A 12581-nucleotide genomic window follows, 5' to 3' on the forward strand; every position below is an offset into this window, starting at 1 on the left:
GTTTCCGCGATAAAGACACACTTGGGTGGAAAAGGTTTGCCCTGTGGGCAAAAAGTTTGGCATGAAACAAGTGGCGATATCTCCTTGAACTTTTGGCAGAGAGGAGAGCCCGGTTGACAACAAAAGATCTCCGTTGCCAAGGAAACAGCGGCCGGAGTTATGCTAACAGAAATTAACCTCCGGTTCCTGGTTGAAGAGGACAGTTTCTTGGAACAGCCCAGAAGCTGGAATCCTGCCCTGGCTGCTGTTTGGGTCCACTCGGGCACAATTTCGCAAGGTCCGCTGGGGGTGGGCAGGAGTGGCGAGGTCCGGACTATGAATACTTCTTTTTCTACAGAGCCTAGTTTAAATTCCCATGGCATTGTCCAACCTGGTACCACACCCCCTCCCAAAACACATCGTGTCTTTGAACCTGAAGTTCTCCCCTGCAGCGCTTTTCATAACTCATGTTCTGCTCCCGTTTTATAACCAGGTGGGGAACAGGACAAAAGGCCCTAGAGATGGACTAAAGCAGCTGTGGGGAGCCTGTGGCCCTCAAGCCTAATCAGTCCTGCCCCCCATTTTGACCCATGAGACTGCTTTGGTCAAGCAGCCACCTGCTCACTTGTGCGTAATACCTCAGGTGTGGGGCAGATGGAGAGCCGGCTGGGCTACAAAGGGGTTTTCGGCAGATCACGGGATCATCGGGGCTTGCAGAGAAGCGCATGCGGCGCTTTGAAGCCCCGGCAAACAGCTGTCGGGCTGCAGGGCAGCTGGGTCTTCCTGATCCAGTTGTGCTTGCTAAAAAGCTCTACCGCCCTCCCTCAAGAAACAAAACAAAGCGCCCAGCCCTTTCCACCCATCCCAAACCAGATAAGAAACACACAGGGGTTATAAACAAAGGACTTGAGCAATGTTTATTCCTTATCAGTGATCTCGAGGCAGAGTACATTCCACAGTTAAGAACGCCACACAGTTTTAAGAGTTCAGACTCAGCCCTGTGCCTTTTTGTGCCCTGGAGAAGAGGCAAATTTGGAATGGCAAGACAGCTCTGACCAGGCCCCCACCCCCCTGAAGTAAAATAAAGAAAAAAGAAACAAAGCCTGGCAGGCAAGCGGAAGCACCCAAATGGGTGGGAATTAGCAGCAGAGAGTGAGGTTTTCCACTGCAAGACAAAAATAAAGAGGATTTCCAGGGCAGGGAGAGACTGGTAGCCGGCCCTGGATTGGGAAGCTGCTCCACAGAGCAGGGGAAGCTGAAAAGTTAAAAATCCCCCCCTTTGCCTCCTTAAAAGCACCCCAAATGAAACAGCTACCCAGGAATGTAGTTGTAGGGAATATCTGGAGGTCACCTTGTGATCTCTGGAGGTTGTGCCAGCCAAAGACATCCTCCTGCCCTGTGGGTTGTGGGTGTTATTTGCCAAGTAGACACCACGGGAAGAGGTTAGCTGCCCTGCTCCCCTCCAGCAAAAAAAAAAAAAAGACATTGCAGTGCAGAGTGCTGAGATTCTAAGATGTTATCCAGGACTGCTTTGCTGGCAAGTTGCTGAGTTAAGATTGCCAAAAACAGTGTCCAAAAAAAGAAATGGCCATTTATTTATTTATTTGGTCCAGATAAGTGTAAAAGGAAAGTAGGGTTTAAGGGGCCAGATTCTGGAATGTGAAAAGTGAGTTTAAAAATTAAAAAAAAACTGTTGCAGCAGGAGGGCTATTTGGCCACTAGAAAAACCACATTGGCATTATGAAGGGTGGTGGGGAGAAAAAGGAGACACACACCTTTTTTTTTGGTCCCTGTATTCTTCAGATGAGTGGTTGGTTGGCCCCCAGCATTATATTTAGGGTGTGTGTGAGAGGGGAGGTGTTGTATGGAGGACACCCCCCCCCGGGGGGGGGGTTAAAAGTGCTCTTGAGAAATGAGATCAAGAGTAGGCAGGGAGAAGGAAAGAAAGTGTACTTACTCCAGTTGTGTGTGCTTAAGAGGCGGAACAGAGGAAAAATATGAGTAAAAAAGGGGGCAGTAAAAAAAGAGAGGAGGTTACTGACTAGGGCTGGCACAGGGGGGAAATGGGCATCAGAAAGGCCCATCTCCTCCTGGCATGCCTTTAAGGCCTCACGTGGTAGCACAATTTGGAGAGAGACAGAGAGAGAGATTTTCTTGGGGAGATTAGGTGTGGGAAGCAAGGAGCCATCGCTTGGTGGGGCAGCCCAGCTCAAAGGATCTGGCGTGGCATGCCGTAGCCTGTCATGCCTGCTTGTGAGGCTCCCCGGTTGGTGCCCATCTGCAGGCCGATGACACTCTGCCCTTCCTTGAGCTTGTCCTCCGGGAAGGCACGGCGGTTCTCCTGGGACTTCCTGTCCGGGTAGAATGGGGAAGGCAGGAAGTGAGTGGTTGAAACAAGCACACACATCATTGCAGAGGACATAGGCTAGGACAGGCATCCCCAAACTGTGGCCCTCCAGATGTTTTTGGCCTACAACTCCCATGATCCCTAGCTAACAGGACCAGTGGTCAGGGATGATGGGAACTGAAGTGAGGCGTCTGAGCCCTGACAACGCTATGGGGAACAGAGCGTGCAGGAGGGGCTCAGAGACGAGGGTCAGCGGATGAGGGGCTCAGTGAGATATCGGAGCCCAGGCACCGCCCCAGCCAGCAAGAGGGGAGACCTCTCTTTCCGGTGCCCGAATTGAGGCACGCGCCTACACGTAGGGCGAAGGGGCGGCGTTTTGGGGTGCCCAGGCTTTTATGCTGGCCGAAAAGCAGACGGAAGCCATTGCTGGGTTCTGAATCGGACTAGGCGACCATGTTTTCTGCTATCTCTGCACTGTAAATAGTATGCACAATAAAACTCTTAAAGACAGCGCAACTGGAGCTTCTTTACTCGAGAGTAGCAGCTACAACCCCCTGACAATACCTAATCATTCACCACAGAGGCTGGGAACTAGGAGTGAAATCTGGAAGGCATAGGGCCAGATATGCTGTGGTCTAGAGCAGTGGTCCTCAACCTTGGGCCTCTAGATGTTTTGAGACTACAATTCCCATCATCCCTGACCACTGGTCCTGCTAGCTAGGGATCATGGGAGTTGTAGGCCAAAAACATCTGGAGGCCCAAGGTTGAGGACTACTGGTCTAGAGGACCACAAGTTCGTCACCTGCGCAGCAGCAGACTCCGAGCCGCCAGCTGAAGAGCAATGCATAAATGACGTTATGCAGCCGTGTATTGGGAAGTTTTTTGATGTTTTTGATGCGCAGCAGCAGACTCTCATCTCCTGCCATCTTCACTCAACCTTCCTCTTCTCACAGTAGCTAAATGGGGATAATACTGGCCTACCCAACAAGGTTGTCCCAGTGACTGAATACAGTAGTACCTTGAACGGCTTGGCTCCTGAACAAATTGGCTCCCAAATGCCACAAACTTGGAAGTGAGTGTTCCAGTTTGTGGACGTTTTTCGGAAGCTGAGCGTCCAACATGGCTTCTGATTGAGTGCAGGAAGCTCCTGCAGCCAATCGGAAGCCACGCCTTGGTTTTCGAACCATTTCGGGAGTCGAACAGACTCCTGGACCGGATTAACTTCGACAGCCAAGGTACCACTGTAATGTTACAGAACGTGCTTTGGGAAGCATTACAATGCAACTACTTCTGGGATTCAAACGGTTACAGAACAACCCTACAGTGAACAGTGATTTTCTTCCCTTATTCCACGCCTTACAAATTAGAGCCCAATATGGAGTCAGTCCACCCGCCCACCCCCTCTTGCCACAGCACTTACTTAGGAAACCAGTTGGGGTCCCCGACGAAGAGGCCGTCTCCTTTAGAGACCGCCAAGCCTCCCAGGTTCATCAAGGTTCTCTGCACACTGGCCATGTGTTTAGCTGTGGATTTGAAAGAATTCAGAAGTCGGTCAAATATATGTTCTCCACGTCCAAGCCTTAACACCATTCTCAAGATCAAGTAGCAGCCCTGTGCTCTTTTACAGTCTGGCAGAGACCCCAAAGCGTTGAAGCCAAGGACTGCAAAAGGCCACTCCCTTTTACAAGTTAGGCAAGGCGATCTTGCATCGTTTCCCCATAATTTTTTCCTGTTTCGGCTCACCATCCCCAGGAAGTAGCAACCGTTACATGAAAAGCTGCTTTGCAAGAAGGGTGAAACCACCGAGTCTAGTGCAGTCTGCTCAGCACAGACTGGCAGCAGCTCTCTAGGGCAGAGGGAATTTTTCTTTACTACTTTCTACCCAAGACCCTTTAGATTGGAGATGGCTGGGAATTAATCCTGGGCAAAGCAGGAGGCAGTATAATGTAGTGGGTAGAGTTTTGGACTAGGCAGACCTGGGTTCAAATCCCCACTTAGCAAGGAAGTTCATTGGCTCTTAGCCTACCTCACAGGGTTGTTGTGAGGATAAAATGGAGGGTGGGGGGAACAATCTACGCCACCTTGAGCTCCTTGGAGGAAAGGCGAGATAGAAATGTATAAACCAAGAAACTAAGTAAAAGCACTCTACCAAACAGCTATACAGGCTATTAAGAATCCACCCTCATCCCACACTGCAGGTTAGGCAAAAATGGAAGCTCTGATCTTAACTTCTCCAAACAGCTAGGAGCCTATTTTATAAAGTGGACCGATTTGGCAGAGATCTGCATTGTTTTTAAAAGTTGAGCCAAAAGAGACACTTCCTTGGCTTTGCTCCTGTTTAGAAATGGAGAATTCAGTGATCCAGATACCGGCTCAAATCAGAAATATCATTTCCAAGCAGAATCCCTGGAAGGGGGGGTGCTATATGCCAACCCCCCAAGTCAAAGTGGCGAGGCGACTTCATGCCTTCCCCTTTTCCTTTCCATCCCTAATTGTTTCTTTTCCTTTCCATCCCTAATTGCCAAGAGGGAATGGGGAGACTTTTCTTGAGACTGCAGCTGAGGGAGGGAGCCCCAATCCGCTCTTCTGGAAGCCTGCCGCCCCATAGCAGGCAGGCTTTGAGGGACAGCCTTCAACCCTAACTGCAGCCGGGGAGGAATTGGGCAAGGCAAGGCTTGGGGAGGCTGGAAGCCAGGGGAGGTGGCCTTAGATCCCATGTGGTTTCCCCTCAGAGATGCTCCCTCCGACCTCCTTCCTTCTCCCCGCCGCAAATACTTTGTACCTTCCCAGAGGTCCACCGTCTGGAATATGTCTGTGGCCTGGATGCCGTACTGCTCGGCTGCACGCAGGAACTGGGAAATCTGCTCCATCTGCTTGAAAGCCATACTGGAACTCTGGATCTTCGCCACCAGCTTCTGTCCCTTGGGGCAAAGGCTGTTGATGAGGTGGCATAACACCTAGTCAGGGGCCAGGAAGAAAATGGAGTGTTGTGATCATTAATAATAATAATAATAATAATAATAATAATAATAATAATAATAATTTATACCCTGCCCATCTGGCTGGGTTTCCCCAGCCACTCTGGGCAGCTCCCAACAGAATATTAGAAACACAATAAAATATCAAACATTAAAAACTTCCCTTAACAGGGTTGCCTTCAGATGTCTTCTAAAAGTCAGGTCGTAGTTTATTTCCTTGACATCTGATGGGAGGGCGTTCCACAGGGCGGGCGCCACTACCAAGAAGGCCCTCTCAGTGGCTCCCTGTAACCTCACTTCTCGCAGTGAGGGAACCGCCAGAAGGCCCTCAGAGCTGGACCTCAGGGTCTGGGCTGAATGATGGGGGTGGAGACGCTCCTTCAGGTATACTGGGTCGAGGCTGTTTAGGGCTTTAAAGGTCAGCACCAACACTTTGAATTGTGCTCGGACGTGTACTGGGAGCCAATGTAGGTCTTTCAGGACCAGTGTTATATGGTCTCGGCAGCCACTCTCAGTCACCAGTCTAGCTGCTGCATTCTGGATTATTTGCAGTTTCTGGGTCACCTTCAAAGGTAGCCCCATATAGAGCGCATTGCAGTAGTCCAAGCAGGAGATAACTAGAGCATGCACCACTCTGGGGAAACAGTCTGCAGGCAGGTGGGGTCTCAGCCGGCGTACCAGATGGAGCTGGCGTACCAGATGTTAACCCACAAGCCACCTCACATCCAACCCTCTGCCCGTTTGCCCCCTCAGTCAGCACCTCCCTTAAAAAAACCTGAGATTTCAAATCTCCTCAGGGTAGATAGGGGCTCAGGCTCCAAGGAGGCATTAATAATAATAATAATAATAATAATAATAATAATAATAATTGTTATTATTATTATTTATACCCCGCCCATCTGGCTGGGCTTCCCCTGCCACTCTGGGCGGCTTCCAACAAACATTAAAATACATCAAATATAAAAGGGCATTCCCTGAAACAAAACCTCTCTGCCAAAGAAATTCAAATCCTGTGGCAAAAAAGCCAGGAGAGGCTGTGAGAGTTCCGTTAAATCTAAACAAAACCAAGGAACTGGTCCTCAGGGCTAGAGAGAGGCCTCAAGTGCTATGAGGTGTAGCAGAAGGCCACTTTTATATTTGTCTGTGGGAGCGGGGATTATTGGTTTGTTGTTGCCCTTATTTTTATTATGCATTTTGTGGTTTTTATATTTTAATTTCATGTTGTGAGGTGCCCTGAGACCTACAGATAAAGGGTGGGATACTTTTATTTTTATTGATTGATTTATTAAAATTTGTATTGGCTACACTGGCAAGCAAGCGGCTCTCCAGGGTTTCAGGCAGGGGCTCCTTCCTAGCCCTACTGGGAGATGCTGTGACTTGAACCAGGGACCATTGATTCTATGATTCTACGGCCTTCTTGCATGCAAGGCAGGTGCTCTAACTCCTCTGAGCCAGTATTAGAAACTTGGATAAATAAGCTAGGCACCAAGTGGTTTCTTAAACCAGCGTTACTGCTGCCAAAACGAAATGTTCAGCTGTCATTGTGGGGCCAGGAAGCTCAGAAGTCGTATTTTTCAATACAGTGGAACCTCGGTTTATGAACACCTTGGTTTATGAATTTTCGGTTTACGAACGCCGCGGACCCATCTGGAACGGATTAATTCAGTTTCCATTACTTTCAATGGGAAAGTTCGCTTCAGTTTATGAATAGACTTCTGGAACCAATTGTGTTCAGAAACCGAGGTACCACTGTATGACCTTTTGGTTCCTGAAATTTGTTCCGTTTGTGTGCAGATAAAATATAACAGGCAGAATTCTAAAGGACGTGTTGCGAGTGTTGTGAAAACAGTCAAGATCCAAGGATGCCCAGGCAGGCACCTCCAGATGGTGGAGCTGTCAGGTGCCATCCTGGAGCCACTTGGCCGCAAGTGGCCAATAGTTAGATGCAAAATTTCGAACGCTGCTCTGAGCGGCAGCGCTAGGCTCCAGTTATTAGTAGACCTTGGGTGGTTTTGTATGAAACAGAATAGATCAGGCAGACCGGAAGCTTGCCTGCTCTAGCCCATGGGAGCTCACACCACTGAATACCCGCAGCCTCTCCTTAAAGCAGGCATCCCTAAACTTGGCCCTCCAGCTGTTTTGGGACTACAATTCCCATCATCCCTGACCACTGGTCCTGTTAGCTAGGGATGATGGGAGTTGTAGTCCCAAAACAGCTGGAGGGCGAGTTTGGGGATGCCTGCCTAAAAGGCACTGTACGACTTAGGTTGCATTTTTGTAATGACAGAGGGTCCCCTGTCATTACAGGGGCCCTGTCAGGCGTGTGTCTCTGCCAAGGTTCTACTTGCGAGTAGGATATCCTGACATAAGCCACACCAAACTCCTTACCGTTCCATCTTTCAACCACTCTTGGAAGTTCTTCTTGCCCGGCTGGGGCTGCCCGACTTCCGGCCCACACTGAGCAACGATCCACTGGATTAAAATCTGCTCCAGTTCGTCGTCGTACTGCTTGTCGATCTTGTTCTGAACCTCCCTGCTGAGTCCGTAAGAGGGGCCTCTGTTTGCCATGGCGGCTGTGTGGGTTTTTTTGTGTACCTCGGAAGGCTAGATAGAACTAAGACACACAGACCTAAAGAAAGAGAATCACAGAATCACAGATCTGTAGCGTTGGAAGGGAACACGAGGGAGGAGTATCAGCCTGGCTCTCCAGGAAACCTCAGAAGCACATGCCAAATTTGAACTCCCAAAAATACCATGGGTACCATGTTGCCACCTCCTTTTTTTGTTGAAATTTTAACGTTACAGAGAAATGCATATGCCTAAGGTTCTTACAAACAGCTCAGTTTGTTTGAAGTGCATGTTTTGGCAGACAACTAACTTCTACTTAAGAGTAGACCCACTGAAATGAATGAGCTCAGGTTGGCCACTTTGATTAATTTCAGTGGGTTTGCTCTGAGTAAGACTAACACAGGGTACAACTTATAGTACTCATATTTGTGTCTCATTTTTCTCTAGACTTTAAAGAGGTTTTTAGGGAAAAAATTATAAAGACAAAAATGAAAGCTCGAAGTAAAAATTGTTTCTTTAAAAAAAACAACCACACCTACATTTTATTAAACGTCAAGGCAAAATAATCCTATCCTAACCAGAAAAATAGAGCTAGTTACAGGTAGGTAGCCGTGTTGGTCTGACGTAGTCGAAACAAAATAAAAAAAATTCCTTCCAGAAGCTACTGAAATAATATAAACCCACCCAACAGATAAAAAGTCAGGGAAGAATCTCTCTCTTAAGAAACTGTCACTAACCCTCTAATGTCTTAGCTAAGGACCTGCCTTATATAAATGCCTGCCTGCAATGAACCCTGGGCACACTCTGGTGTACAGCCTGTGCTAATTACCCATTATAGGTGGTTTTTCGAAATCACCCTTCCCAGGAACGCTCTGCACCAGCTAAGGAGCAAGTAGGATGGGCTGCTGCAGAACAAGCAGAGCAGGTGATGATGAAGGAGCCTTTAGCAAACTACGCGGGAATTCTCAGACCCTGTTCCTTGGCCCAGAGATGGTTACTGTAGGTGGAGACAAGAGAGACACGGCCCTTTCCAAACGCATCCTAGTGCAGCTCCTGTTCCAGCAGTTTTTTAACACTGACACAAGCCTGCTAAGTCTTCTACCAACCCTGATTGACTCTTATCATTCTGGTAAGGCAAATCAGGTAGGTTGGGTTGCTTTTTTAAAACACACACACACACACACACACACACACACACACACACACACACACCAAGACTGCGGCTTTACAAAAACCTTAAACATCCCTAGACAAGGGATTGCAGGCATGGGACAGAATACTGCAACAGCCCTGGCAACCACAAGTGGTTGGTTTGCTAGAAAAGCCAGAAAAAGTTTTAAGTATCCCAGACCATGAAAACCACCCGCAAAACATAATGACATAAAGAGGAGCCTGCTGGATCAGACATGTGGCCCATCGAGTTCAGCATCCTGTTCTCGCAGTGGCCCACCAGATGCCCGGGGTGGGAAAACTATAAGCAGGACTTCTGAGCACAAGAGCCCTCTCTCCCGTCTTGCGGTTTCCAGCAAGCGGTATTCAGAAGCATTGCTGCCTCTCACTGTGCAGGCAGAGCGCAGAGCCATCATGCTCAAAACAGGAAGCTCAGCAAGCAAACTGGCACCGGCAGGAAGAAAGGAGGCAGCGGACGACCCAAGTAACTACAGAACGGAGAAGCATTTCCATAGGAAACCTCTGGGCCCATCGAGCTCAGAAATGCCCACTGAGATTTGCAGCAGCCGCCCCCCCCCCCAGGATTTCAGACAGAGGACGTCCTTAGCCCTACCTGTGGGCGCCAAAGATGGAACCTTATGCATGCAAAGCAGGCGCTCTACGACTGAGCTACGACTCTTCCCTTAAAAATAAAGATTCCAGTCCCCATGGCTTTAAATAAAGGCCTGCTTTAAATAGGAACACGGGAGGCTGCCTTAAACCAAGCAGTGTGAGGCTCCTTGAACAAAGGTGGCAGATGCCAAAGCGGAATGTCTAGTGGCCCTTTTTCAGCCAGGCGGCTCTAAAGTCTTCTTTTTCAAATGATGGATTTCTCTGTTAAACATCTGGCTACCGTAGTTCAGATGACAGCCATGAGCCTAGGTTAAGAAATCTGAGAACTTAAAAGAATGAACGTCCCTTGATCCAGGACCAGTCCACATATATATTGGCCTATTCCGACCTCTTTTTCTTAATGGCAACTGCTCCTGCTCTGGCTGCAAAGTCGAAGCATTTTGGTTCCCGAAATTCATTCCGATTGTGCAGATAAAGTATAACTGGTAGAATTCTACAGGATGTGCTGTTAGTGTGTGAAAACAGTCCAGATCTAAGGGTCCTCAGGCATGCACCTGCAGATGGTGGAGACATCAGGCACCATCCCGGCACACCTGGTCGATAGCCTGGTGCAAAATGCGCCTGGCGAATTCTGGACACTGATGCCAAGTCAGATCATTGGTCCATCTAGTTCAGTATTGTCCACACTGATTGGCAGCAGCTCTCCAGGATTTCAGACATGAGTCTCTCCCAGCTGAACCTGGGACTTTTGGTATGCATGGCAGATGGTCTTCCACGGAGCTATGGCCCACCATTGCGGATTAGCAATGCCAGCTACTGCATACCTCAACAAATCCCTGGAGAGCACACACAGGCCCTTTATAAACCATTACAGTACCCAGCCCAAAGGCTATACAGTATTGTTTTGCAAGAGGAGGGGGAGAATGGCAGTTGTGTGGAGGCGGAGGCGATTCTCCTGGGGCTTCGGAGAGCTCCCTTTCAAGGGATGCTGTTTTACAAGTAGGTGGGGAATCTCTGCTTGCTCGGAGGCCAGGCACAGCCCAGTTTGCCTTTGCCTGCAGGGCAGGTTCTGTGCCAAGATGCGAAGCAAGGCCAAGGCCTGAGTGGTTAGATCAGGCTTGTAAACAGACAACTCGCCTGGGGTGATCAGAAGTTGCTTTCAAGTGATCAGAGAGAACATGTTAAAAGAAAACACACACCAGAACCCCAATCTGCAACGCCCCCTGCCTCCTACATCCTATTGTGTCACAAATTCCCATGTCTTACTCTTTTTTTACACGCACCATCCAAGCTAGGAGCAAGGGAAACGATCTCGGAGAGAGTCAAGCTATTGGTCCATCTAGCGTTTTATGGTTGACTAGCAGTGGGGATCAAACCCAGAACCTTCTGCATGCAAAGCAGAGGCTCTGTCCCTGAGCTACAGCATCTCTCCCCCCCCCCCTAATATTCAAGTGACCTGAAGTGCTGCCACACGGAAGATGGGAGCAAGCTTGTTTTCTGCTGCTCCAGAGGGGAGGGGAGGGCGCGAGAACCAATGATTCAGATTACAAGAAGAGAGGAGATTCCAATTAAATATCAGCAAGAACTTTCTGACTGTAAGAGCTGCCTGACTGTGGAACGGACTCCCTCGAGAGGTGGCGGAGTCTCGTTCATTCTGCAGCCAGCTATCCCGACAATTTTTTTTAAAGAGGCCTTTTTGAGTACTGTATATGGTAACTGAGCCTGCAAGTTTCGATTCAGGAAATAGCAAGAACCCTTTGAAAAGAACTCTGGGCCAGAAGCTTCATTTTGCAGGAAAACCTAAGATCAACGGGGGAGGTGGTAGTCAGAACAGAAGCCTGCTTCCAGGAACAGCGCCCTGAAAATGGGAACTGCTGTTCTGCCAAGGAGCAAAGTTTTACACTCCAGCAGATTCTCACAGGCCTCCCTGCCTCAAATCCCCCAGCAATTCTCAAAAGCTTACAGAACCACCCACCGTAGCCCATTGTCCGACCCTCTCCAGACAACACTGCGAGCCATTGTCTCTTGCTCCCTCTAGACCCTCCCTGCCCCCCACCCGCCACAGTCTGGGAAACTGGGGTGGGGGAGGAGAGAAAGGAAGAGAAGGTCTCCCCCCCCCCCAGCTGCTCCACAGGAGGCCTGAAATTTGGAGCCTGCCACAAGCTGGCCAAGGAGGAGCGCATGGGGCCTTCTCAAGCCATACTGGGCTGACTACATCTAAGTTTTTAAACACGTGGAACCTCAGGCCTCTGAGCATGTGCAGTGTGCCTCCCCCCAAACCCTCATTTTTTTTAAAAAAAGGAGTGGCAAGGTCACTCTCTGTGCTGATTTTTTTTATTTTTAAAAAAGGATCCTTCCTCAAAATAAGTGCATATACAGTGGTACCTCAGTTTTCGAATGTAATCCGTTCCAGAAGACCGTTTGACTTCCGAAACGTTCGAAAACTGAGGTGCAAAGGGCGGTCTGCAAATTTAATTGAGAAACACTCAGCGGAAGCCGTTTGACTTCTGAGGAGCGTTCGAAAACAAAAGCATTTACTTCTGGGTTTTGGCATTTGAAAACCAAAACGTTTGACTTCCCTGAGACATTCAAAAACTGAGGTACAGCTGTATATGGTTCATCCCATGCTATCACCCCGTTGCATTTCATCATCGCAACAGCCCTGTGAGGGAGGGACCAAGCTCCAACCCCCAACGCAAAACACTTTGCTACTGTGGTTCTGAAATTGTGCAGAATTGTTGGATGGTAACCCCAAGGGTCATCTAGCCCAACCCCCTACAACGCAGTAATGTTTTTGTATTGGAGGCAGTCTTAACACCAAGTCAGGCCATCTTGCTTGGCACTGTCTGCCTCAGGCTCAAGGACGGGACATGACCCCCAGGGCTTCTCTATCTGACCCAGATAGACCTGCTCCCAAAGCCAGGCTC

General features: G+C 48.9%; 1 protein-coding gene across 1 annotated transcript in view; it reads right to left on the reverse strand.

Annotated features, from left to right (window-relative positions):
* Positions 1–870: 870 nt before the first annotated feature.
* TAGLN2 (transgelin 2) overlaps positions 871–12581 on the reverse strand; it is a 31743-nt gene continuing 20032 nt past the window's right edge. The window contains exons 2-5 of the mRNA XM_035098187.3: positions 7693–7933; positions 5109–5283; positions 3747–3849; positions 871–2330 (exon numbers count right to left, since the gene is read on the reverse strand). Coding sequence (XP_034954078.1) covers positions 2189–2330; positions 3747–3849; positions 5109–5283; positions 7693–7872 — 600 coding nt within the window. The 5' untranslated portion in view covers positions 7873–7933 and the 3' untranslated portion in view covers positions 871–2188. The remainder of the gene's footprint in view (positions 2331–3746; positions 3850–5108; positions 5284–7692; positions 7934–12581) is intronic.

Source organism: Zootoca vivipara, chromosome 16 (genome assembly GCF_965207765.1).
Source record: "Zootoca vivipara chromosome 16, rZooViv2.hap1.1, whole genome shotgun sequence".
Taxonomy (NCBI): Eukaryota; Metazoa; Chordata; class Lepidosauria; order Squamata; family Lacertidae; genus Zootoca; species Zootoca vivipara.